Source organism: Pongo abelii, chromosome 16 (genome assembly GCF_028885655.2).
Source record: "Pongo abelii isolate AG06213 chromosome 16, NHGRI_mPonAbe1-v2.0_pri, whole genome shotgun sequence".
Classification (NCBI taxonomy): Eukaryota; Metazoa; Chordata; class Mammalia; order Primates; family Hominidae; genus Pongo; species Pongo abelii.
In genome coordinates, this window is record NC_072001.2 from 78,978,947 (window position 1) to 79,006,492 (window position 27,546).

Sequence of the window (27,546 nt, forward strand, 5' to 3'; positions counted from 1 at the left end):
CTCCACACCTGCTGCCTGCAGCCCAGGGATCAGTCTGGGTGCAGGCCTGGGTAGAGGTCCAGGAGCAGATTCTGCCCCCCAGCTCATACCTCCTGTGCACCTTGGCAGCCAAAATGCACCAGCATGGCCAGGAGCACTGGCCTGTCCCTGTAGTCTCAGTGTTTTGGGAGGCTGAGGTGGAAAGATCGCTTGAGACCAGCCTGGGCAACATAGTCAGACCCTGTCTTGGAAAAAATAAAATTAGGCATGGTGGTGTGCACCTGTAGTCCCAGCTCCTCAGGAGGCTGAGGTGGGAAGATTGCATGAACCCAGGAGATCAAGGCTGCAGTGAGCTATGATTGCACCACCACACTCCAGCCTGGGCAACAGAGCAAGACCCTGTCTCTAAAACAAGAAACAAAGTGTACCAGTGTGTGGATGTCAGCTTCTCCTGGTGTGTGGACCTGACCTCACTCGGCCCCATCAGTGAGTGGGAGGCTTCCTGCTGTCTTCCAGAACATTCCCACCACTACACTTGTGTTCCTACTGCATTCTCTGGTAGGCTTTGTGAGGGGACCTGTCACCTACCTCTCTGGCTGCCCTAAGGCCCAGCTCAAACCTTCTCTGACCCTGAGAACCTTTTTCTGAAGAGTCTTTCCCCCACCCATAGGCCTCCTCATTTCAGAGCTTTTGGTGGGGTGAGTACAAGGATTGACTCTCTGCTACCAGCCTGGGTAGGGTCCCTAGGGTTGGGTCTCTGGATGGCATATGAGGGTCTAGATCAGGATCCAGATGCCTGTAACCTGAAGGGCAGGCCCTGAGCTGCCCCAACTTCATGGAGCCGCTCATCCAACCTGACCTTCTGGGACAGGCCCGACCCCTGCATCCTTTGGTCTTGGTCCCTGCTGGGAACTCTGGTTACCCTGGCTTACCTACTTTGACTCCAAAGGTAATGCTGACATCCCCCGTGAGACACAGTGACAGACTAAGACTAATGTAGGGTTACCTGGCTCAAAGTCACCATGGCCAGGCAGAGCTCAGGTCCTAGCACTGTTCAGCCTCTGCCTCCCGGGTTCAAGTGATTCTCCTGCCTCAGCCTCCCAAGTAGCTGGGACTACAGACGCATGCCACCATGCCCGGCTAATTTTTTGTAGTTTTAGTAGAGATGGGGTTTCACTGTGTTAGCCAGGATGGTCTTGATCTCCTGTCCTCATGATCCGCCCACCTCAGCCTTTCAAAGTGTTGAGATTACAGGCCTGAGCCACTGCACCTGACCTCCCTAACACCCTTCTAGCTCTGGTGCCCTGCAGGGTCTACCTTGGAGCACCTGGAGCCCAAGAAGCTGCCCCTCACCTTTGTGATCCCAGGGACCCACTCCCTTATCATGGAGTCAGCAGACCCAAACCCGCTGAGGTGCCTGAAGGAGCAGGGGTCAGCCTCTACCCTCCACAGCCTCTCTGATGGGGAGGATGTTATCCCAGCAGCCTGAGCTGGAAGCAGAATTGGGAGGATGGGGGGTTTTCTCTGTGGGTAGCTCTGGGCTCCAGGGTGGAGCCCTCTTAACCTGGCCCTTCCCCTGTGACTCTCCTTGGCCCCAGGCAGAGAAAGCATCTTGCCTGAGGTCACCTGTCAGGTAGGGACAGAGTGGGACTTGGGTTCTTTCCCACCCAGCTGCAGCTCCCCCTCCCCGCAGCCCCTTCCCCCAGGAGATAGAGAACCTGGCAGGCTGTGCATCATAGAAGAGTTCACTTTCCTTCTGGTGAGGGATGGGAACCAGCTTGGGGTGGAAGGGATGAGGGGTCTGGAGGCTCTCCCAGCCCTGCCTCACATTTGAAGGATAGCATCTGGGTGGCAGCATGGTTTAGGCTAGACAGGGTGGCCCCTAGGTTTATAGCCTGGCCTCGGGCAGGATGCTGCCATGCCACCTTCTCTTCTGCACGTCCTGACTTGGCACCCTACCTAAAGGTCCTCAGGTCTCCTGCCCCCTGGGCATTGCCACCACTCCCTGCCCAGACATAGCTCTCCTTGTCCTGGACTAATCTTCAGAGATTCTTGTCCAGCCCACAGCTTTGCTGGACATCGCAGGATGGGCCAGGCCCCCTGCCCAGCACTAACATTTCTTTGTGAGTCTCAACCAGACTGAGCTGCAGCTTCAGGGTCAGGGTAGGCTCTGACTTAATTGATGTGACCCAGGACAAGGGGATTTATTGATGGTGTCACATATGCTTAAGTTCTTGGCCTCTGTGGTCTCTTTGGGGCATGATACCCCTCTGTCCCATGCTTATGTGCCCACATGTGGCCACAAGTGCCTTTCCTACCACCATCCCTACTTGAGGCCGGTGTCCAGGCACCTGTGGCTCCAGGCAGAAGGCTGAGTGCAGAGCCAGGCCTGGGTGGACATTCTGCAGGGGCTGCAGGAGCTGACAGTCCTGACCACCCAGCCCGTGGCCATCCATTCCCCTTCACCATGGCTAGCCCTTCATCCACCATCCTTCCAGGGGCCAGGCCTGAACCCAAACTGACTTTTACCTGCCCCTGGTCCCCCTCGTGCCTGTCAGGTTCTTGGCTGAGCATGAAGGTCTTGCTCATTTCCTTGATTATCCTCAAGAGGTTTATAGAGCCACTTGGGGACATCACATCTGTCTACCAGGTCCTCACCAGAGACAGGACTGCCTTGGGCCGGGCCTGGAATAGTCAGGTGTCACACTTACCTGTTGGGACCTGGCTTCACCGGCTTCAATCTGGGCAATGGCCTGATGGGTGGCTGCCCCTTCTCCTCTGCTTGGGGGAGGCAGGAGAGGAAGGTCAGGCAGGAAATCTGCTTCCTGCCCACCTGACGCAGGTTGGAAGCAGGGCGTCCATCTGTGCCTGTCTCACTTTGCTGCAGGTGCATGGGAGGCCGAACTCCTCTCCTGATCTCCTGCAGGTGCGGATTCCAGGTTTCCTGTGGGTGTCGGGGTGGGCTCCAGAGCTCTTCTGGCCTAGGGAACCCTGGGCTGTATGAGGCCTTGGCCTAGCCGGATTGTTTCCCACACTGTCACCTCCCCACACTGTCACCTCCCCAAACATGGGGCTGCATGCTCTGTGCCCTGGGTGGGACACTGGAAGGAGTTCCACCTTCAAGGCTTGGATCACAGTAAAGCCTCTGCCATGGGGATGTGCTGGCCGAGACAGATGGGGTTGAACCAGCCATGATATGTTGGCCTTGGGCAAGTCATCTGTGCCTTGCTTCCCTTTCCCCAGCAGCCAGAAGAGATAATAGCACCTATTTCACCCATACTCAAGTGTTCATTTGTGAGCAGGAACTGAGTCCCGGAGGAGGTGCAGGTGGAGCCATCGAGGCAGCACTGCAGCTGGACCTGGGTCTGAGTCCCAGCTCCTGGCTGTGATATGCATCACTCTCTCCATTTGTTTATCTGAAGGACAGGGCTGTGCTGTTCTGGGGTCACTGTGACAATGCAACTGGCCTGTGTGAGTTGGTGGTGGCCTCCTGAGATGGTTTGAGGTGGGCTGGAGGTGTGTCTTGAATGCCCCTTCGCCCCCATGGGGAAGACCCACTTAGGGAAGACTCATGTGTCTCTATGGAGGAACCCACATTCCCTGCCCCTCAGCTATCCTCTGTCCCTTCCCAGCCCCTTCTGGTGTCCTGCAGGCTCTGGTGGTGGCCATCCAGCCTGATGGCCATCTGGCTGGTCCACTCTTCCAGGTGGACCCTCTGTCTTCATGTGGTGCGGGTCCCATTGTGTCACCACCAGACAGGGCACGCTAACCCCACGGCCTCCATTCCCTGTTACCCAGCCCCCACCCCCAGGTATGTGCCACCTCCCTAAAGTCCACTGTTTCCACCAGCTGTGTTTGAACTCTGTCTCTGAGCAAGACCTAACGCAAAGCCTGAAACAGCCTGGCTTGTAGAGGTCCAGGAGACCAAAGCTTGAAGAGAGAGTGACGGTCTCCCAGAGCCCACTTAGCCTCAGCCCCAGGGCTGTGTCCATGCTGTTCCTGGCTCCAGTGAGCCAATTCTCTCCTGTGATGCCTGTAAGGGCTCCAGTGGTGATGGAGGTAGCTGGAGAGAACAAGGCTGTCTTAACTCTCCCTCCCTGAGAAGGCCCATTGGGGAACATTTTAGGCATCAGGGCATTCTGGGGGGCATCTTCCAGGGACCCCTCCTATACCCTGCCCTGCCCTGGCTCTCTAGTGAGAAATTGCAGTTGTGTGGACAGTGGGGCTGACCCAGGACAAATGCATATATTAGGCTGGTCTTCAGGGTGCTGGGGTGAGGGCAGGGGCACTTCAGGGATAGGAAGGAGAGGCCTGTGTGTTCCAGAAGTACAGAGGAACCTGGTGCCAGCCACAGTCAACCCCTATGTGATGATCTTTCTACACACCCTCTTTGGTGTCTTGGTGCTGGCTGCTGTCTTTGGCCAGGTAAGCTCATGGTCTGGGCTCCTGGGGTCCGCTCACTGGGCCTCCCCACTGCCTGCAGGTAGGGGAGCCTTTGGGCCAGGACTATCCTTGGCTCCCCTTCCAGGTGGTGGGTTCAAAGACCATTCCTGGGTTCCACCACCACCAAGACTCAATGGTGTCTTGATGGGCCCAGGAACTGCTGGGGCTTTCTAGGTTAAGACCCTTGCCTATCCCTGTGTGCCTCCCCTGCAGTAGGGGGATGTGGGGTCAGCCTCAGTCTCTGCCTTGGGAGCCTGCCTTACCTTGCCTGAACTCAAGGGATCTGCCTGCCTTGGACTCCCAAAGTGCTGCGATTATAGGCATGAGCCACTGCACCCAGCCCAGCCTTGACTTTGAATCTATGTTGTACATCCGGACAGCAGTGAACTCTGGGGGAACACCAAAGATGAGGAGAATGAGAGAAGAGATACCTCCAATTAAAGGAGTTAAGAAGAGATGCTTGAACTTATGTTTTAAAAAGTCACTGCAGGTTGGGCACAGTGGCTGGCATCTGTAGACACAGCACTTTGGGAGGCTGAAGTGGGTGAACGGCTGGAGCCTAGAAGTTTGAGACCACCCTGGGCAACATGGCAAAACCCCATCCGTACAAAAAATACAAGAATTAGCCAGGCACGGTGGTGCCTGTTGTCCCAGCTACTCGGGAGGCTGAGGTGGGAGGTCGAGGCTGCAGTGAGCTGAGATCCACTACTCCACTGCAGCCTGGGTGACAGAGTGACACCCTGTCTTGAAAAAAAAAGTCACTATTTTGGGGTTTTCTGGGTGAAACCTCTGTTTCCATAAAAAAAAGAAAAGGGTCAAGACAGTAGGTATTACTGATTCAAAATCATAACCAGATGCTTAGAGTAAATCATTGTATATATTATTTCAAAAGCCAACCTCAGGATTATTAAAAGTTAATTTTATTGGGTTTTTCTTTAAGCTTGGCTGATTCACTCAGGTCTGTCACTTCCAAGCCCATGTTTTACTACTTTGTAACCCTATTTGGAAGGAAAACTGCAGCTCACATTATGATCCATTGTGGGTGGCAAGCCACCCAGGTGCCGAGGCAAGAGACAGAGGACACGAGCTGTTCCAGTATAATAAAATATAAAACAAGAATAGTTATAGCAGATATAGATCTTAGATATGATTATACATGAATATCATTAATCATTAGTTTGTAGCAATTACTTTTTATTCCAATATTATAATAATCCTCGCTCTATAATCATAGCCTAGGAAAAACCAGGCCATACAGAGATAGGAGCTGAGGGGACATAGTGAGGTGTGACCAGAAGACAAGAGTGCGAGCCTTCTGTTATGCCCAGACAGGGCCGCCAGAGGGCTCCTTGGTCTAGTGGTGATGCCAGCATCTGGGAAGACACCCGTTGCCAGGTGGACTGTGGTCCAGCGGTAACGTAAGTGTCAGGGGAAAACACCCGCTACTTAGCAGACCTGGAAAGGCGGGAGGGGGAGGGTCTCCCTTTCCCCGGGGGAGTTTAGAGAAGACTCTGCTCCTCCACCTCTTGTGGAGGGCCTGACATTAGTCAGGCTTGCCCGCAGTTATCTGGAGGCCTAACTGTCTCCCTGTGATGCTGGGCTTCAGTGGTCACACTCCTAGTCCGCCTTCATGTTCCATCCTGTACACCTGGCTCTGCCTTCTAGATAGCAGTAGTAAATTAGTGAAAGTATTCATAGTCCCTGATATACAGAAATAATGGCATAAGCTGTCTTTCTGTCTGTCTCCTCTCCCTCTCTGCCTCGGCTGCCCGGCAGGGAAGGGCCTCCGGTCCAGTGGACACATGACCCACGTGATCTTACCTATCATTGGAGGTGACTCACATTCTTTACCCTGCCCCTTCTGCCTTGTATCCAATAAATAACAGTGCAGCCAGACATTCGGGGTTGCTACCAGTCTCTGCGCATTGGTGGTAGTGGTCCCCCGGGCCCAGCTGCCTTTTCTCTTACCTCTTTGTCTTGTGTCTTTATTTCTGCACTCTCGTAGCTGCACACAGGGAGAGACCCACTGACCCTGTGGGGCTGGTCCCTACAATCCATCCTGAGATGAAAAGTTTCACACATATACACCACATATACCCCCCACCACAGTATGATGACACAGCAACCCAACCTTGGGCAAATGGTACCACTGCCAGCAGATGCTTTTTTTTCTTTATTTTAATTTTTTTTTACTGTGTTTCTTCTAACAGCAGCAAATGCATTTAACACTTTATTGAGATTCTCAACAGCTGCCATTTGGCTTGTATAGCAAATTGTTTACAAAGTAACATTTTTCCATTTTTGATATTTTAATGAAAATTATGTTCTTCAGTTTTAAAACTCTGTCTCACTCCCAAAGAAAGATTAATGACTAACTACCAAGAAATGATTATTTAGGAAAATAACAAAAGCAAAAACAGCTTGTAAACACTTTTGGAACATGGATAAGGGTCCAAAGTCAGACCTTCTGGGCCCAGTGGAGGTGCTAGGCTTGCCTGGGGACACCATCGGCACTTTCCCATCCACAACATCCTCAACAGCTGGGAGCCATGCGCAGACTCTGGGGGGCTTCCTGTTCCACAAACTCCCCTCTCTTTTTCCTCTCCACCCTTGCTGTTGGGCTTCCCCTCCAAATCTGCCGAATGAAGGCAGCAGGATCTTTAATACTGTTCAGCTTTGTCAACGGAGACAGGATACTCTAGAAAGTTGAGAGATTCCCTGGTCCAGTCTGGGGGAGGAAAAAATATGCAGTGTAGCATAGATGGTTTTACTTGTCCACTCAGACACATGCTCATACTTATTAGATGGATGTATCAGATGCTTCAAAAGTCCTGATGTGTAGTAGCACAAAAGTTGCTTGGAAAAAGGAAGTTGCAAAATGGCAAAAATTTCTGCAGCAGTTCAGGCTCCTGATGACAAAGCTGGTTCTGATAAGCAGTTCTTTTGACATTCACAGCAGCTTTCGCTGTAAGTCCTATGTTCCAAGGGTTTCATTTAGACCATAGGATGTTGAAAGCAAAGTTTAAATGTTCTCTACTGACAAAATGTGGTATATCCATCAATGGACTTCTACTCAGTAATGAAAGGAACAAACTACCAAAACCTGTTATATGTCATGGACCAACCTCAAAAACATTAGCTAAGTAAAAAAGCCAGACACGAGACCACATATTGTATAATTCCATTGATTTGAAATGTCCAAAAAAGGCAAGTTGATAGAGACAGAACTGGTCTGATTTACCTCAAGAGGTAGGGATTCAAGCTCTCTAGGGTACATGTGATACATCCGTGAGAAAAAATAAGGAAAAGAAAAGAAATTTATATGTAAATAAATGAAAATAATATTTCTCCCTGATTATAAAGTAAATTGCATTCTTTTAGTAATAATTTGGAAGACAAAATATGAAGAAAAGTCTTTAATTTTGCCACTGAAAGCATTCTGGTTGGTTGCTTTTCATACTTTTTTATGCATATGAACATTTTAAAAAGTAGAATCATAATATATAGTGTTTTGTCACTATGTTTTGGGCATATTTCCATGGCAGTAACTATATCCTTGGTGTCATCTTTTTAAAAGTTTGATGTATATTAAGTTAATCATTGCCACCCCAGAAGTAAATTTTCTTATATATATATTTTAATGGATGCAAGCAAGCATTTTGGGGCTGAATTCACAGAAGGAGAATTTCTGGAGGAAAATAACATAAAATAGTTTTAAGATTTTTAATAGAAATTTTCAAATTATCCTGCAGAAAAATTGGTTCAGTTTCTACCCCCAACAAGGGCAGAGCTCCAGTGTCCCCCTTCCATTTGTCCTCTTTGCTGATATTTAAGGAGAAAATCTCATTGTTTTCATTACATTTCTTTGGTTTCTAGTGCTTTTGAAATTTTTTTTTTTTTTTTGAGATGGAGTCTTGCTGTATGGCCCAGGCTGGTGTGCAACAGTGCAATCTCGGCTAACTGCAACCTCTGCCTCCTGGGTTCAAGTGATTCTCCTGCCTCAGCTTCCTGAGTAGCTGGGATTACAGGTGCTCACCACCATGCCTGGCTAATTTTTGTATTTTTTAGTAGAGATGGGATTTCACCATGTTGGTCAGGCTCATCTCAAACTCCTGACCTCAGGTGATCCACCCACCTCAGCCCCCTAAAGTGCTGGGATTACAGGCATGAGCCATGGCACCTGGCCTTGAATCTTTTTTATATGCTTATTGGTCATTTTTATTCTGGTGGGAAGTGCCTGTTTCTCCATTGCCTATTTTCTGGCCAAGCTCCCAAGTCACATTTCACTTAATTTTTATCCTGCTGATTGAAAGCATTTTAACATAAACAGGAGCAGGACAGACTATAATTATCGAGATCTTGCTCTGTCACCCAGGCTGGAGTGCAGTGGCATGATCATAGCTACCACAGCCTTGTACTCCTGAGCTGAAGCAATTTTCATACCTCAGCCTCCCAAGTAGCTAGGACTACAGGTGTGTGCCACCATGCCCAGCTAATTTTTAAAATTTTTTGTAGAGATGAGAATTCACTATGCTGCCCAGGCTGGTCTTGAACTCCTGACTTCAAGTGATCCTCCCACCTTGGCTTGCCAAAGTGTCGGGATTACAGGCGTGAACTACTACTCCTGGCCGAGAGCTCATTTTGTTTGCTAGTGGCGATCTTGGTATCTTTTTACATTTGAGGCTTTGGTGCTAGTGCTGAAGTATTACACTTGCCATCCGAGGTTTGCAGGACTTTTGTTGTAATATTGAACAGATGGAACTGTTTAGTTCTGCATCTTTGCAGGTATACAAAATGTGCCTAGCAGGACTCTGCTTTATATCCATTGAAAGCAAGAAGTAATACAGTAAAACTTTGCCTGGCTAGAGGCTTTGGAAGAATGGAGTATTCTGATTTAATGCTATTAACTTGGAAGTGTGAAGGTGAAAAGAATTCAAAACTTACATTTCCTGTTGAATGCAATTTGAAAATACAGCCAGTGATTCCACTTTTCTTCTCTAGTAAGTTTGGATGTTCTGATCTACTTGGTGTTTTATTATAGAACTGCTAGTGTGCCTGAGACTTACATTGTGAAGACACTTTTTAAAAAACTTGAGAGGTAAGAGGGTGTAAATGGTATTGTATGAGATCAGGCTGGATGAGAAGTGACACTTGTAAATATACCTTTTAGGCTGAATCTCTGATTGCCATGTGTTTTCTTATTTAACTCATGAAAATAAAACACCTTGGATGGAGGGTGGGAGCAGGAAGGAGATTTATGTCTTTTAATTGCATGTCATTGTTTCATATCAAGACAGAACATATGGTATCCCTGGCTTTGACCTACAGAAGGAAATACATTTTTCTACCTGCTGTATGCCAGAGGTCCTTGAACACCTGGAGGGATGACTGCAGCACAGATTGCTGAGCCCTGCTCCAGAGTTTCTGATTCACCATGTCCAGGGTGGGGCCTGAGAATTTGCACTTATAAAAAGTTCTCAGGTTCTGCTGGTGCTGCTAGTCCAGAGACTACATTTTTGAGAACCACTCTTGTCTACTAACTGTAAATTGCAGAACTCTAGAACAAAGCTTAGTTTGGTGTAGGAAAAGAAACTCACAGGTTATGGAGCAAATCATGAAAGATTCAACCCTTGATCCCAGCCTAGTGTGGAATTCGGGTAACAAGCAATACACAGTGACATAACACAATTCTTGGTTTTCATGATTGCAAGTCATAGCCAAGTATCAAGTGAGAAATTCAGTTTCATTTGCAAGGCCTAGAGAGGCCAGGTGATTCTAGAAAAATAGGCCTTGTGTTTGCTTTAAACCAGTAAAGAGCTTTGAGTGCTTATTAAATGGAAAGCTTTGTGTTTTTATTTATTTTTGACTTTTTTTTTTTTTTTGAGATGAAGTCTCAGTCTGTCACCCAGGCTGGAGTGCAGTGGTGTGACCTTGGCTCACTGCAACTTCCGCCTCCCGGGTTCAAGTGATTCTCCTGCCTCAGCCTCCCGAGTAGCTGAGATTACAGGTACCCACCACCACACCTGGCTGGTTTTTGTATTTCGAGTAGAGACGGGCTTCACCATGTTGGCCAGGCTGGTCTTGAAGTCCTGACCTAAGGTGATCCACCCACCTACGCCTCCCAAAGTGCTGGGATTACAGGTGTGAGCCACCACATCCAGCCCAAAAGCTTTGTGTTTTTTAAAGATATTAGACATGTTTCTTGTTTTTTAAAAATTCTTAATAATGTAGGAGAATAAGAGAAATGTTTTTTCCAAAACAGAGAAATCATTGTGATTATTTTACCTTATTGGAATGATTGGAATGTTGGATAATATAGTCCACTTCATTCATTAATCATCAAACATGCTATGGATTTTCCATTTTTATAGGATTTGTGTCTTAACTGGGGTAATACTGGTAATTCTTGTACTCCATCTGAAGATGAAAAATGTAGGCCAAAATCATAGACCATGTATACAAGCTGGATAATGAGGACAGCTCTGGAGGAACATGCAGACACACACACACTGACACACATATATATAAAGTATAAACACATATATTTTTTAAAGTTTATTTTTAACATTTTAAAGCCAAAACCGTCCCTCTCCTCTCCTGGAGTAGGCAGGCCCCGCCCCTCTCCCCAAGTGGGCGGGGACAGCAGTCGCATAGGTAGCTTTCCTTGTGATGTCACAGGTTCCTCTGGACACACTGCTGCCTGGCCACGCCTCCTTTCCCTTTCATCTTTCTCATTGACCAATGGGATTGGAGCATTAAGGCCACACCCCTATTCTGCATTCTAGTGTGGTCCTGGTTACGCCTCCTCTGGCTCAGTCACACAGCAGCCTGGCAGGTGACTGGAGGTGTTCGCTGATGTGGCCCCAACCCTACCTCCCTCCCCACCCCATGATGTTAGAAGAAACTCGACAGAACAAATTGGCAGCAGCCAAGAAAAAGGTAAAAAGCCAAGAAAAAGGTCATGGCCCCCCAACCTAGCCGGAGATCCCCTCCTGAGACACACTGGGCTGGGCCCCCCTACCCCGGCGCCCCTGGGCTCCTCCACCAAAGTCTTGTCAGTCAGCCCCACCCATTCAGCCAGCAGCCCAGCCTCTGCCCTTGCCAATCACCCTGCGGTGACTTTGGGCGGGTGACTGCTGGGGCTCCCTACTCCATATTCAGCCCTCACGTCCTGCTGCCCCAAGCCCAGCCTCCCTGGGTTCTTTGGGCTCACGTCTCCAAGGACCTGGGACCCCCAGCCCTAACCCCCCAGCATCTCCAGTCATCCCTGGGTGACTTTGGGCTGGTGACTCCTGGGGTTCCCTGAGCAGACTCTGCTCTCCCCTCCTGCCGACCCAAGCCCAACCTCCTGGGCTCTCTGGACTGGCATCTCCAAGGACCTGGGTCCCAGCCCTATGCCCCCTCCCCCATCGTGGATCAGCAACTCAGCCATTGCACTGATGTGGTTCCCCCCACCCCCAGGAGGAGCGGAATGTAGTGATGTCACAGTCCCCCTAGGAACTGTCATTACTGCTGCAAGACCAGCCTTTGATCTTACAACCCAGTCCCCTAAGCATTCTCACCCCATTTCTGGTTCTTCTGGTCCCAGCACAAATTTCCAGCTAGAAGAGAAATGGGGACTATGGGAACTAGGAGCAAGAGGTTTCAGGCTGCCTTACTCCCTTCACATAGACATCAACAGTGTGAAAAGCCTAAACTTCCCCTGTGAGCTCAAAACGTTGACAGTATCTCTGGGTGGTAATGGGAGAATGGATTTGGTTTGGTTTTCTCCCAGGATTCTACTCTCCAGAGAGACTTGAACATTTTTTTCTGAGTTCTCTACCTCATATTCTAATTCTCCATGGTTCTGGGACCAGACTGCCCTTCAGTCAGTGGTCTCTGAAGTGAGATTTGCTCACCTTCTGTGGAATAGATCTTGGGAAACTGAACTTGACAGCTTGACTCTTCCTCATATCATCTCAACTTGGAGTACATTGAATGCCACAGGATGAATGTGGGAGATCTTTCAGAAGCATCAGTTTCCCTTGGTTCTCTTGAGAGAAAAAACATTAATGTACTTAGGGATGACCCTCACATAGGTTTCTAAGAGTATACCAGACTTCTTTCTGAAATGAGACTTGGGTTGTCCTCTTTCTGATAAATTCCCAGATTTAACAAAAAAGCTGCCTTCTGCCATGAGGACACATTGATATAAAAGTGTGAGAGATACTGGTGCACTTCTTCACACTAACAGACGTGAGGATGTATGACTAAACCACACAGCGTGTAGTTCCTGCCTATGTAATGTTTACTTTTCTACCTCTGCCTCTGGTTTTGGTCCCTGGCAGCTGCTGATTCATGGCAAAACCCCAGAGCTTGGAGTCAGAAGACTGAGTTTAAGTTCCATTATTGCCCCCCCACCCCACTTTTTTTTTAGCCATAATATCCACCCCTCTCAATCACTAAGTGATTGTGACAACACCTTGTACAGTTGTTGGTTGCATTAAATCAGATGGTGTATAAGAGTATTTTGCAAAAACTGTAAGGAGGGTGTGGCTGTAGGGGCTGGTAGTTCTCATGTGTATTACTACTCTTCTTTCCCACAGCTAAAAGAATATCAGCAAAGGAAGAGCTCTGGTGTTCCAGAAGGAGCGAAGACAAAAAAGAAAAAAACTGGCAGTAGCCCTGAGACAACCACTTCTGGTGGTTGCCACTCACCTGGGGATGTGAGTCTTGGCTGGCCAGGCTCCTGGGGACAGAGGGCACAAGGGGCAGTAGAGGGTAACTGTTGAGATTGCTGGGTACGGGTTAAGAATTCTGGGTTTGAATCCTGCTTCTGCATCTGCTAGGGATCTGATTTATGGCAAGTTGCTTGAGCTCTTTGGGCCTCTCTTTTCACATCTGTAAGATAGGGGTAGTATTGTTTGACTTCCATTTGTGAAGTTTAAATGAGATTCCTTATTATTGTTGCTTTCATGTTAACCCCTAGTACGTGGCCTGCTGTAAACACCCAGGATACCCAGGAAATGGTCATTGCTGTTTGATTTTCCTGATCCCCACTCTCAAGGGGAAGCTGGGCTAATGAGTACAGCCACTTGCCATCAGGCTGTCCCTTTAGGAGTCACTGAAGGGGGTCCAGGGTGTGGTGAGGAGAGCCCCAGGCCCTAGGAGGAAGAGAAGCTCTAACTTGCCACCAGCTTGCTGGGTGAACACAGAAAAATCACTTCCTCTGCTGGGCCTCAGTTTCCTCCTCTGTAAGATGATTCTGGATAAGATCAGTGTCTTTCAAACTTGTTTTTTAGCTGGAGACCCCTTAGTTCAGGTGAACTCTTACTCAGGAGTCTGTTTTTTTTAATGGAGGTGGAGGTCTGGAGCTCTACCAGATTCATCACCCATGTCTTGGGCCTGAGGAGAGGGGTCCAGTGAGCACATTAAGAGCTGTATTGGTCAGCTGACTCCACTCTGTGACTGCATCACTCAAGGGACTTTTCCATCTATTTGTTCCTGCCCCTGGCAAGGCAGCAGGTGGCCATTTGGAAGAATGGCACAGGCCATGGTTTTAATCTCCTCTGCTCTTCTTCAGCGTTTCCTTTTCCTGAACCCACATCTTCTTCCTACCCTGACTTTCTTACTTCTCTCTAAGCCACTTCTATCTTTCACCCCCTGCCCTTGTTTTTCCCTTGTCACCTCCTGTAGATTCAGGACATTCTGAAGGTGTTGGTGTCCAACCTTAACCACTCCAATGGGGTAGAACTCTCCCATTGGACAAGTGGAAGGTGAGGCAGTGCCAAGACCCCCCTCTGGCTTGCTGTCTCCAGCTGTGCATGGCCCTGAGGCTTCTCTGGCTTGGGGGATACTTGGCCTCTGCCTTGTTTTATGTTGCTGCCATTAACCTTCAGCCTGTTTCTGTCTGCTTCTTCACCTGCTTGATTGGTGGGTTTTTTTCCTTCCCCGCATCTTTTATCATCTTGGAAATGGTGACACCTAAAAGTTTAAAAGTAATCTGGGAATAACGTACAGAGCAGGCATGTGGGATTTGGGCCTTTTTTTTTTTTTTTTTTTGAGACAGAGTCTCACTCTGTCACCCAGACTGGAGTGGAGTGGTGTGATCTCAGCTCACTACAACTTCTGCCTCTCGGGTTCAAGCGATTCTCTTGCCTTAGCCTCCCGAGTAGCTGGGATTAGAGGCACCTGCCACCACGCCTGGCTAATCTTTGTATTTTTAGTAGAGATGTGGCTTCACCATGTCGGCCAGGCTGGTCTTGAACTCCTGACCTCAAGTGATCCACTCGCCTCAGCCTCCCGAACTGCTGGGATTACATGTGTGAGCCACTGTGCCCGGCTCCTTGCTGTTTTTATACTTTCTCTATATACATAACTATTTCCCATGTAAGTTCTTTTTTTTTAATTTCTCATTTTTATTACTCCTGCATCATCTGTTACCCTGAAGGATCTGGAAGTAAGAGGCCCTGGGCCGAGGTGCAGTGACTTTGCAGGCCAGCCCTCCAACCTCCTCTCACAATGGGGGCTGGGTGACCCTCTGCCACCTGAGACAGCCCACATACACCCCAGCCCTAATGATTGTTCTCTCTACCTCTCCCCACAATCCTCTTCCAACTCCTCCTCTCTGCATGTGCCTCAGAGCCAGTACCAAGGAGTAGCAGTAGGCCTGGAGTCAAGCTCTGTGACTATCAATCAACTCAATGAAAACATAGAATCATTGGTAAGAGTCCAGTGGGGTCCCCTGATTCCACACTGCCAATCCTGGGCTTTAGTTTCCCCTTGGGGCCCTGAAGAAAGGGTCTGGGGGACCCTGGTGCCAATGGCAAATGGGGAGCTGGAGCACACAGGCCTCACCGGGAGGGACCCCAGAGCAAGAAGCATGCAGCATGGCTCTTCTGTCGCTGCCCTCTTTGCCGACTCTCTCTTCTCCAGACACCCCTGCTCCAGTCCTTGCCACACATGCCCTGGGGTTGTCACCTCTCAGGGAAGCGCTAGCCTGACTGGTTGTCAGGGAACCTGTATTTCTGCCCTGACTCAGTCCCTAATTTGCTTTGAGTCTGGACAAGCCACCTGTCCTCCTTGAGCTCGTGTTTCTGGAGGAGGTAGAGCATCAAAGGTCTCTGTTAGCTCTGAGAGTCTGAGATTTAAAGCCCCCTAGAATGGAAACCTGAGGGCCAAGGGCTCCTGTCTGTCCTTTTTCATCCTATATCTGCTGTGAAGAACTGTAGCTGGCCTGTATGTGCTCCGTAAAATTTTGTTGAATGAAGGCACCTTTCTAATTCACAAGCTGGCAGAAGGGTGGGCCTTCCTGAGACTCCCTCTCTAGAGGTTTATGTTACTGTCCTTTCAAGAGAATCCAGATTCAGACTTTGAGTTCTGTGGCTTTGGGCAAAAACCAACAAAGACCCAAATCCTCTGTCCTTGGGAGCTTGAGGAGTGTTGGCCAGTTTGTATTGCCATTGGGTCTGAGAATGTTGCCTTTAAAATCCATTCCTGGTCCCCACCTACCACTTCCTGGTCTGGGGAATAGAGTTGAGGGGGCCACTCCCAGTCACCTGAATTTGACTCTCCCCACAGAAAGAGCAGAAGAAACAAGTGGAACATCAGCTGGAAGAAGTAACATGATTTCTTTGCTCACATGACTGCTGGGTTTGGGGGGCACCCAGATGTAGAGGTGCCAGTCTCATCTTACCCACTCCCAGCCTGGGGAAGAAGGCTGACCCCTCAGATTCTGCCCCATCCCCACAGGGTCCCTGATAACCTGGTCCCATGGGTGGGCCCGTCCTGGGGCATTGGTGGCATTCTAGGGGCCTGTCCCTTGCTGTGCCATCTCTGCCTCCCCGTGGTAAGAGCTCTGTCTTCCTCTTCCTATAGGCAAAGAAAGCAAACAATGAAATACACAAAGCACAAAAGGAGCAGTTAGAGGTGAGTGGAGGGTGGGGAGCTTTCTCCTGTCCTCTGGAGAATGCGTCTTTCCTTGTCTTTCAGCATTTGCTTGGCTTTTCTCCCATTCAATTGCAGACAATCAACATCCTCACATTGGAAAAGACAGACTTGAAGACCACCCTTTACCATACTAAACGTGCTGCCCGACACTTCGAAGGTGGGAATCTGGGCATCCCATCATCCTTCAACCTGGCACTTTGACAGGTCTTTACGGGGAGTCCTTTGGGCCCCATCTCAACCTCTCTCATTACAGAAGAGTCCAAGGATCTGGCTGGCCGCCTGCAATACTCCTTACAGCGTATTCAAGAATTGGAGCGGGCTCTCTGTGCTGTGTCTACACAGCAGCAGGAAGAGGACAGGGTGAGTCCAACCAGCTGCCCCATCCCCTGGCAGCCTGGCTTCCCAAATGGAGGAGTGAGCCTAAAAGTCCCTTCTGCAGGATGGAGTGTCCTGCCCAGAAGGCAGCATGCTCATTTCTCACTGCTTTTGTGTATGGTTGTTAGAGGCAGCCTGGGGCTGAGTCAGCTGCTGTGGGTGAGTTGGGGGGCACCGTGGGGAGTGAGCACTGGATGCAGAGCTCAGAGGCCAAGTGCCTGCCCTGCCCTTTCCTAGGTGGGGTATTGGGTAGTTGTTCTGTGAAGGTACAGAAGAGTATCTTTAGTATGTTACCGTTTCTGTAGAGAGAGGAAAGGGGTGTGTGGTGTGTGTGTGTGTGTGTGTACTATGATAATATACAAAAACACATCTGCAAGCATTCATAAAAAACTCAGGAGAGAGTAAAGGTTGCCTGGGAGACACCTCCCTTCTGTACCTTCTGAGTTTTGGACTATATGAATGTATTATCCCTTCAAAAAGTGAACAAAAGATTAATTTCCCCCTTCCTATCTGTGCCCCCATCCCCAACAAGAAAAATGGGCTTAGAGAATAGGATAGACCTGGGTGTTCAAATCCCAGCTCTGTCTAAGTGATCTTAAGCAGGCACTTAACCTGGAACACTCGATGTTTTTCATCTACACAATAGAGGTAATCCTAGTAACTGTCTCACATGGTGTTTGTGAGGATGAAATGGGCTTGTAGCATGGAACCTGGTGAAGCACTCCATGACGGCTCAAACAGTGGTAGCAATAACAGTAATAACAACAGCAATATTATCTGATCTCTCTGGGCCTCTGTTAGCCAGCTGTAAATTTGATCTCTTTCTCTGTCCCTTCCAACTTTACTGAGTTCTTTTAATAACCAGGCCATGGGCTTGGAAATGCCTTGATCTTTACTAACCAAGTTGTATATTGAGCCTAGCCCTAGCCCTTTTAAGCGGCACTGCCTGGGCTCCCCAGATCAAAACTTCTCACTCTTCACCATCCAGTCCTCGAGCTGCAGTGAAGCGGTCCTCAAGCGGCGGTTACAGCAGACCATAAAGGAGCGGGCGCTGCTGAACGCACATGTGACACAGGTGAGGCTTTGCAGAGGGAGGGATGTGGAAGGAAGATGACCCCAGGTGGCCAGGAGCAGGTGAGGACCAGTGACAGCCCTTCCTAACTTCTGTGCCCATTTCTTGCAGGTGACAGAGTCATTAAAACAAGTCCAGCTACAGAAAGACGAATACGCTGAACACATAAAAGGAGAGAGGGCCCGGTGGCAAGAGAGGATGCGGAAAATGTCGGTGGAGGTGAGACCTGACCCCTCAGCCCCCACCTTAGATAGGTCACTGGATCTTTCTGGGCATCTGTGTAAAATGGGAATAGTACAGCCAGAGGTGGTCTTGGGTCTGTGCTTTGTGCAGATGGGGGCAGAGAGGGAGATGGTAGCCTGTCCAGCCACCAGCCCCTCTCCCCAGGGCCCTTTCCCCTGTGCTTTGGGCAGGCTCGCACATTGAAGGAAGAGAAGAAGAGTGACATACATCGGATACAGGAGCTGGAGAGGAGCTTGTCCGAATTCAAAAACCAGATGGGTAAGGTGGGGCTGGTGTGACCTGGGAGCAGGACTGGCATCAGAGGTCTGTGGGGGTGGCTTAGAATGCCCCAGGGAGGTGGGTGGATGGAAGGGCTTTGAGGCAGAGGGAAAGAGGTCTGTGCCAGGAGATGGCAGGTTTTGTCATCTCCATGAGCCTCGGGGTCCCCATCAGCAAAGAGGGAGGAGTGCCCATTGTCAGCCACTCACAGTGCTCTCTATGTGAAAGTGGCTTGGAAATTGGCTACCATTGGGTGCGAGGAATCATTAGCAGTGAGACCAAGTCTGGGAAGCCTGAGAGGAGCTGTGCATCAAGAAGAGGGATTTTTTTTGGAGGGAGGTGGGGAATCCAGAGGCCCTTATTATCTGCTTCATTTCTCAGCTGAGCCCCCATCCCTGGTGCCCCCAGCAGTGACCTCTGTGGTGGAACAGCTACAAGATGAGGCCAAACACCTGAGGCAGGAAGTGGAGGGTCTGGAGGGAAAGCTCCAATCCCAGGTGGAAAACAATCAGGCCTTGAGTCTCTTGAGCAAGGAACAAAAGCAGAGACTCCAGGAGCAGGAGGAGATGCTCCGAGAGCAGAAGGAGTGGAGGGTGCGGGAGCAGAAGAGACTGTGTGAACAAAACGAGACACTTCAGGAGCAGCAGAAGATGCTAGGGGAGCAGGATGAGAGGCTGCGAAAGCAGGAGCAGAGGCTACGCAAGCAGGAGGAGAGGCTGCGAAAGGGGGAGGAGAGGCTGCGAAAGCAGGAAAAAAGGCTGTGGGACCAGGAGGAGAGACTGTGGAAGAAGGAGGAGAGGCTACAAAAGCAGGAGGAGAGGCTACAAAAGCAGGAGGAGAGGCTGCGAAAGCAGGAGAGGCTGCGAAAGCAGGAGAGGCTCGCGCTCTCCCAGAACCACAAGCTCGACAAGCAGCTGGCTGAGCCACAGTGCAGCTTCAAGGATCTGGTGGGTTGCCCCACCTGGGGAGCCTGCCCTCATCCCTATCCCTCCAGACCTTTGTTTCCCCACCTGTAAAATGGGGCAGTGTAGCCCTCACACGAAATTGTACTTCTAAAGGCACCTTTGAGCTACAGGTCATCAGGCCCTGCTCTGATGGCTGTGGGGGAGAAGGGATGATTTTTCTAACCTGCCTCCACCCTTCCCGGTGACATGGGAGGCAGACACCAAGTTCTGGTGTCTCCAGCTGCAGTGGATGGAAACTGATTGCTTCTCCCTGTGCAGAACAACGAGAACAAGAGTGCACTGCACTTGGAGCAGCAAATAAAGGAGCTGCAGGAGAAGCCAGATGAGGTGAAGGAGATGGTAACCTCTGCCCCATCCAAGAAGGGCTGGGAGGCAGGCACCAGCCTCTGGGGAAGGGAGGTGCCAGGCCAAAGGCAGCTCCAGCTGGGGGAAGGTGACCCCAGGACCCTCCAGGGCAGCCCTATGACTGTTTCTTGCTTCCTGCCCTCTGACTTTTAGAGGTGGGTAGCCCTGGGCTCCTCCCAGATCTGGACATCATCATCCCAGCTAGATGCATGGAGCTGCCCAGTCACAGGGGAAGAGACAGTGATAAGAGGCTCCTTATCCAGGCATGGTGGCTTGCACCTGTAATCCCAGCACTTTGGGAGGCTGAGGCAGGAGAATCACTTGAGGTCAGGAGTTTGAGACCAGCCTGGCCAACATGGCGAAACCTCACGTCTACTAAAATTACAACAACAACAAAAAATTAGCCAGGCATGGTGGCGCATGCCTGTAATCCCAGCTACTCAGGAGGCTGGGGCATGAGAATCGCTTGAGCCTGGGAGGTGGAGGTTGCAGTGAGCTGAGATTTCACCACTGCACTCCAGCCTGGGCCACAGAGTGACACTGTCTCAAAACAAAACAAAAAAGCCTTCTTAGATTCAAACTGGATTCTGGCCTGGGTTCCACTGGTCACCATTCAACTACTGTTCATCTCTAAGTCTCTGTTTCTTTAACTTCAAAAGGAAGTTAGCATTTTCCTTGCAGAGGCGCTGAGGATTGAATGAGAGAATACATGGAAAGCATTAGGCATGTAGCACACTTAGCAGGTGGTGGTTGGCTCCCTCTGCTTTTCCACCAGTCTGTGGCCTACAGTTTAAATTGAGGCAAGAAGAACATGAGATTTGAGGCTGGGGAAGGAGGTATGGGGTTCTAGGCAAGGGAGGAAGCCTCTTAGGCCTGGAGCAAGGGACCGGGGTCCTGGGCAGATGACAGAGCCCCACAGTGCGCTCACTACCCTATTAATGAGCCCAGAATCTGGAAGCCAGCCACCTCATGCCCTCATGCCCAGGGTCTTCCTGCAGGTGGAGCTGAAGAGCCAAGAGTCTCAGAGTCTGCAGCAGCAGTGAGATTAGTACCTGGGTGACCTGCAGCAGTAGGTGGCCACCTATCAGCAGCTGACCTCTGAGAAGGAGGCGCTGCACAGGCAGTTACTGCTGCAGACCCAGCTCGTGGACCAGCTGCAGCAGCAGGAAGCTCGGGACAATGTGGTGGCTGAGATGGCCCACCAAAAGTTGCAGGAGACCCAGGGGAGGGAGTTGCTGAAGAGGGGGCCCCAAGGGGGATGACTTGGCAACCTCTATGCCTTCTCACTCTGTTTTCCATCCCCTTAGGAGCACCTAGAAGCTGCCAGCCAGCAGAACCAACAGCTGGAGACCCAGTTGAGCCTCATGGCTCTCCCTGGAGAAGGTACAGGAGACCACTCAGAGGAAGAGGAGAGCACCCCAGGAAGAATGGGGGACTCTTAGCAGCATAGGACTGAGGGGTTGGAAGAGACCTTTAGAACAGCTGGTAGTTATGCCAACCGGGTGTCTGCACTAAGTTCAGCATCAATATGGTGACCTCCTGGGAGCAGGGGGCCACCAGGTTGCCTAAGGATGAATGAACTGGCCCAGATCAGAAAGGGAGCAGATCAGGACTCCTGCACCGACTGGTAGTGGGACTGTGCCTGGGCAACATAGCAAGATCTTGTTTCTTAAAAGGAAAAATAAAGAACAGCAGCTCATTCACCTCTGGGGAGAGGCCGGCTCAGGGTTACACGGTCAGGGTGGGGACAGAGGTGGGCCCACAGTACCTCCCTTGTTGGGTTGTCTGAGGTCCCCTCTGACTAACTCCCTACAGGAGATGGAGGAGAACATCTCGACAGTGAGGAGGAGGAGGTGCCTCTGCCCGTGCCAAACATCCCAGAGGACCTGGAGAGCTGGGAGTCCACGGTGAGCCTGACTTTCCCCACCCCGCTTTGCCACCTTCCTCTGTGGTCCCTCCCAGACCCCCTTATGCTCTTGGTTTTCCCGCCTTCTGATTTCTCTGGCTCCTCACCCCTTCCAGGAGCCAGTGGTCAGACACCTTGTCACCTGTGGCCAACAGGTGCACTCTGAGGCCCCAAGTGAAGGGGCTGTGCTCCACCTCCCTGCCTCATTTGTTCTGTCTATGCCCCTACAAGAATACTCACCTCTTGCCTTCAAGTGGCATTTTTCAACTCCGCTGGAGCCAGTTCCCAGGAGGAGCAGGCATGGCTATGTGGGCAGTGGAAGGTGCGAAGGCTGTGCTGCCTGCACCTGGCTCAACTGGTGGCCTCAGCCTGGAAGGAGCCAGAGGCAGAGCCCCGAGCCCCAGGGAGGACTGGGGATGAGTTTGTGTGTGGGGAGAGCTACCGGGCCCTGAAGGAGGCCATGGAGGAGCTGAAAGTGAGTCCTGGCATGGGCCAAGAAAAGTGGGGGCGGGGCGGAACAGGTCTCTCCCGAGATGTGACCCCATTATTTTGGCTCCAGAGCAGCTTTATGGACCTCCCAAAGGAGAAAGCGAATGGGAAGGAGCAGGTGGAAACACTGGAGCATGGATTCATCCAGCCCTCTGGAGCGACAGATGGCATGAGTGAGCGGGAGGCCAGGGCACGGGCAAGGGGAGCTGCAGGGCCATCAGAGGGACCCTAGTGTCTGAGCCATGTCCTCTCGCAGGAGAGTCCTTCACCGGATATGAAAGCCAGGGGGCAGTGCCAATCACGCGGCACCAGGAGATGGAGGATGTCATCAGGCTGTCCCAGAAGGAGGAGGAGATGAAGGTAGGGCATGCAACATCTCTGCGGGGGTGGGGCTGGGCATGGGTGCTGGCGCAGGCTCCAGGGTGGGAGCTGAGCACCCCTCCCTTCAGGTGAAGCTGCTGGAGCTGCAGGAGCTGGTGTTGCCCCTTGTGGGCGACCACGAGGATCAAGGCAAATTCCTTACCACTGCCCAGAACCCTGCTGATGAGCCCGCTCCAGGGGCCCCAGGCCCCCAGGAACTTGGGGCGGATGGTGAGTAGAGCCCTCAGGCGGGGTGGGCAGGCAGGAGCAGGGGAGGCTTGCACTGTGCTGAGACCCCCGCCTCCCTCCCTCCAAAGATTTTTATAAGGTGAGCCTGGACGACAGCGTGGAGCCTGCACCAGCAGCAGCCAGGGAGGGTTCTGCACAGCAGATCGTGCAGCTGCCTCCTGTAAGGCAGGACACCCAGGAGCACCCAGGCTTGGCCAGCAAACCCTGCGTGCCATTCTTTTACCGGGCAGCTGAGAACAAGGAGATAAACATCATCATCATCTAAGAGCTGGTCAAGAAATTTAAAACAACAACAACAACAAAAAGTTATGGGGTTAATCTCCTACACCATTCATTTACTCCATTTGAAAGTTAGAGCCACTCACATTTATTTGTGTTTCTAATTTACCGTTTAAATTTATTTGTAAAAAGTTAAGGGAGAGTTGCTCTTTTCCTGATGTTCACTCTGGCATCCTTTAGCATTTTTGTTTTTAATTTGATAATTGTAGGTCATTAGCATGCATATCGAGTTTGCCCTTAAGTGGTGGGAATTCAAACACACAAAGACCCACTATTTGCACAAAACTATTCTTACTGGTTTGAAACAGGCTGCCATGCTTTTTTAATGTTATTGCAGCATGTATATTCATTACAGAATTCAGATAAAATTTGCTTATATTCTGCTATTACATTTGATCAAATCCTAACCACAGTGAGCTCTTCATTAGCTCAATATGTGGTTTGCCCTCAAGTGCGCGCTGTTTATTACTTTGTAATATGCCACTGTGAGTACTGACATTTAGAGTTGTTTAAAGGCCGAGAACTGGAAACAGCCTTTCCCCTATTTTCTGTGCATTGGGAATGGAAGTAATAACATTTTGGGGAGCTTTTTAAATCTCACAGAAGAGGAAAGTGGCCTGCTCTGGCAGGTGTGTGCAGGATAGAGTGTGTTTCATTTGTTCTGGTGCCAAGAATGAGCGCTGTACTATGGTGGTTCCCTTAGGATTTGTATGTGCTCTGGGGTCATGAAGATATTGCATCATGAGCTGCAGCAGTTGTACCCTTTCTCAATGACCTAAAAACGGATTATTTCTGAGGAATGAAAGGCTCCCATCATTGACTGTGGATGTGGAAAACCTTTTCTAGCTTGGAACTTTTATATCTGCAATACATTTTAAAGTCAGAGTTCATGTTACCTGTTTTAATCACATGAGTATATGTCCCAATACACAAAAGGGCACTGGTTGACATTCTTCTTAATGTATTTAGTAAATATCATAAGAAATCCTTTAAGAGTTTAAGCGTCCATGGAAGAGGCACACAGGCTCTAGTCAAGAATGAATTCGAATGAAGGAAAGCTGTGTGACACTTGGCCTTCCTCTATGTTCATGGAGCTTCTTTGAGGCTAGAAGATGGATTTTTACCATCTAGACCTCTCTGGCGAGTACCTATTCTTCAGCCATATTGGTTACTCTGACATAGGAATTTACTTCTTTTCTTTGAATGGAAAACACTTTAAAAATAATAACCACATTATAAACCAATATATGAGAGAGTACTTAGTTGAAACAAAAAGGAGTTTTAGTAGACAGTATTATACTATACATGAAAATCAAGGCGAAGTTTATGCAACTTAAAATGTTTACAAGCTGCAGTGCAATCTAATGTTTGTGAATGTCCAAGTATTATGAGGAAAAGTGTCTATACAATCACAGAGTTTTGTTTCCTCACAAAGTTCTTCACAAAGAGTGAAGTATGTTTTTATACCTCTCAGTTTCAGTTAGAGGCATATTTTGTGCCATATTTATGTTAATGTGCCTATACATGATGAATGAATTATTTCAGTCATACATTGCCTAAATCATAACTTTAAGATGCTTGGGAAAGAATCAACAGCCAAAATTTCATGAAGTTCTAATGTCTGTGTTCCAAAATATGTCACATTATTAGGATGCAGGGAGAGATGTATGTGCGCTCCCTGGGGTGCCCATTTCTAGTTACTAGACCATCTCCATTTTTAGCATTTGGCATCTTCATGATACTTTTATACATATGACATTAATAGGATGCAATAATACGATTTTACAGATGGAATAACAGATGTGCTTGCATTCACTGAAAGAGTGCAAATATTAAGTCCTTGTGACTTCAACTGACTCTTCCAAATTGTATGAATTTATCAATGTATTAGATAAACTCAGTTTCAGAATTATAAAGAAAAAATGTTAGACCAACTAATGTGGCTAATTAACAGTGGTACGATTTCTAGCCCGAGGGTTTAAAATGGACTTAAAGTCCTGTTCTTGCCTTTTATGTTCTGAACTTGCCACTTTTGCATTCTTTGAGTTCAGTTTAAAGACAGTTTAAGTCCAATTTAGACCCTTGGGCTAGAAATCATACCACTGTTAATTAGCCACCTTATTTGGTCTAACAGTTTTTCTTTATAATTCTGCAACTGGGTTTACCTAATACATTGATAAATTATTTCAAAGGTATTTTTATAGTTCAAATCACTTAACTTTTACCCTGATAAATATTAATGACTAGGAACGATCTTCAGATAGCGTTTAGCATCTGTAACCAATCTGACAATAATGTGTTCATCAGGCACCTATGGATTAAATCACATACTGGCATATTTAAGCTGAATGTCAGTCTGGAAAATAAATGTACTATATTAACTGAAATACCACTCTTTGTGTAGCTATTCTGTCATATATTTAAGAAAAATTAAATAGCATGTAAATCGTATAGCAATAACCAAAGTCTTTCTTCAAAGTGCATGCATTCCTTTGCAATACCTCATTCAGCCAAGTATTTGTTCTCTTCCTCATTCAGTATAAGGCAGCTTTCAATTTGCTTAGAAAGCAACAATAGAAGGGTAGAGTTGAATCAGAAATATGGAATTTTAAAGTGTGGGTTCAACTGAATAAATTTGAATTTCTGTAGGAAGAATTGAAAAACTATTTAAAGACTGCAATATATAATCATTTTAAAAGTATTTGATTAAACCTGATAGATTTTCCAGAAATGAAAACAAGTCAGTTCTAAAACCAAAGCTGATATTTAGAAAATGCGAAAATGTAAATCACCCCATTCATAATATAGTTTCTCTAAAACTTTATCTTAAAGAGTCATTTTAAAAGAATATAACTATTCAAAAATGTAACTGCTATCTTAAGTTTTAAAATAAGTTAAAACATTTTAAAATATGAATACTGTAGTTTAAAAGAAAGAAACTGGGGGAAGGAAAAGTAGAGAAAGAAATGCCAATTCCATTGCAAAGCTTTATTTGCCAAGTTTTCTTAGAATGACTTTGACCAGTTTATGAATTCTTGTAAACAGAGTGTATAATGGAAATACTGAAACACTGTTGCCTAAAGTGGCATTATTGACTGCTACTGTGATGCTACTGTAATGTAATAAGTTATTAAATTGTTGCAAAATGCTGTTTTTGCCTTAAAATTTTGTGTGTCTTGAAAACTGTGGTGTTAAAGGTATTGAGACTATGCAAATGCTGGGCACACCTGGCATGAGATAATCGGTTGTTATTTTTATAAAATTGTAATGTAACTATACAAGTGTGTTTATTTAAAGAACACAAACCAAAGTTATGGGATAAAAAAGGTTGTGGGATGAAAAAGTTACGGGATAAAAAATGTTGTGGAAAAGTTGTGGCAAAAAAAGTTGTGGAAAAAAAGTAGAAGTTTTATGAAAAGCTTAAAGAAAGGGCCAGGCACAGTGGCTCATGCCTGTAATCCCAGCACTTTGGGAGGCCGAGGTAGGTGGATCACGAGGTCAGGAGATCGAGACCATCCTGGCTAACATGGTGAAACCCCATCTCTACTAAAAATACAACAACAAAAAAAAATTAGCCGGGCGTGGTGGCGGGCGCCTGTAGTCCCAGCTACTTGGGAGGCTGAGGCAGGAGAATGGTGTGAACCCGGGAGGCAGAGCTTGCAGTGAGCTGAGATCACGCCACTGCACTCCAGCCTGGGTGACTGAGCAAGACTCCGTCTCAAAAAAAAAAAAAAAAAAAAAACTTAAAAAAGTATTATGAAAAAGAAGTTATGGGATTAAAAAATAAGTCGTGGGATAAAAATAAAAATAAATAAAAGCAGGCTTCTGTCAGCATAAGCCTGGAGAAGTGGGGCTGGAGTCTCCATCCCCATCATGTTCCTACCACCCCTTCCCAGTCATCCCTTTATCATTAGGGTAGAAAGACAAGACCCCTGTCTAATGGGGGGAGACAAACAGACCCTTTGCCACCTTGACCAGGGCTGAGTCCTTAAATTTCTGGATGATGAAGATTGTTATTTAAGAGCCAGAGGCTGGTAGAGCTGGTTTGTTTGGAGGAGGCCTGATGGCCTCCCTACTCTCACCAAAGCAACTTTTCCCTAAGGGGGCTCCCATCTTTCTATTCAGAGAGGCAGCTGAGGCGGGACAGTGGGGCTAACTGTAGAGCAGGAGAGGGCACGGGCTGCTGGGGTGGACCCCCTTCCCCAGTGTACATATATTATCTGTGTAACATTTTGTATATTCCAGGGAGGTAGGGCCACCCCCTGGATCATACCTAGCGGAGATTGGAGCTGGCATATGAGGAGGTTGTACTCATTATTTGTGGATGGGAAACTTATTTATTGATAGCATAGGACAGAAGAAGGAGGCGGGGATGGGGTTGTGGCTCTCTGGTGATGTGACTTCTGTTTATTTTGCTTTTCATTTTGGAGTAAATGTATTTAGCCATACTGCTCAGCCTGGTGGGTTCCCGTTTCCCTCACTGGGTCCTGGAGTTTGTGCCACTGAACGAGGAGCCCTAGAGAGTCTGAGCATGTCTAGCTGGGCTGTTGGGGACCTTCCAGGCCTGTTACCTGTATGCTGCCTGCTGACACCTGGTGGATTTCACGGGGACTGTCATGGCACCTATGGGGCACAGTCCGGCCCTGAGAGCCAAC

The 27,546-nt window shown here is 48.5% G+C and overlaps 1 protein-coding gene across 4 annotated transcripts; it reads left to right on the top strand.

Moving 5' to 3' along the window:
• Nucleotides 1-11,153: 11,153 nt before the first annotated feature.
• Nucleotides 11,154-26,046, top strand: LOC129050518 (golgin subfamily A member 6C-like). 4 transcript variants are annotated; one of them, XM_054532943.2, is made up of 18 exons: nucleotides 11,154-11,361; nucleotides 13,008-13,127; nucleotides 15,044-15,124; nucleotides 15,982-16,020; nucleotides 16,279-16,329; nucleotides 16,426-16,507; nucleotides 16,604-16,710; nucleotides 17,714-17,800; nucleotides 17,909-18,016; nucleotides 18,211-18,298; nucleotides 18,707-19,245; nucleotides 19,522-19,590; nucleotides 20,916-20,991; nucleotides 21,424-21,515; nucleotides 22,074-22,176; nucleotides 22,260-22,363; nucleotides 22,453-22,594; nucleotides 22,681-26,046. In XM_054532943.2, the coding sequence occupies exons 1-18, from the start codon at nucleotides 11,278-11,280 to the stop codon at nucleotides 22,875-22,877; spliced, it is 2,169 nt and encodes a 722-aa protein (XP_054388918.2). In that variant the 5' UTR covers nucleotides 11,154-11,277; the 3' UTR covers nucleotides 22,878-26,046. The 4 variants fall into 4 exon arrangements, with proteins under 4 accessions (XP_054388918.2, XP_054388920.2, XP_054388917.2 ...); XM_054532942.2 differs by having other exon boundaries at nucleotides 11,155-11,361; nucleotides 18,680-19,245; XM_054532945.2 differs by lacking the exon at nucleotides 19,522-19,590.
• The last annotated feature ends 1,500 nt before the right edge of the window (nucleotides 26,047-27,546 follow it).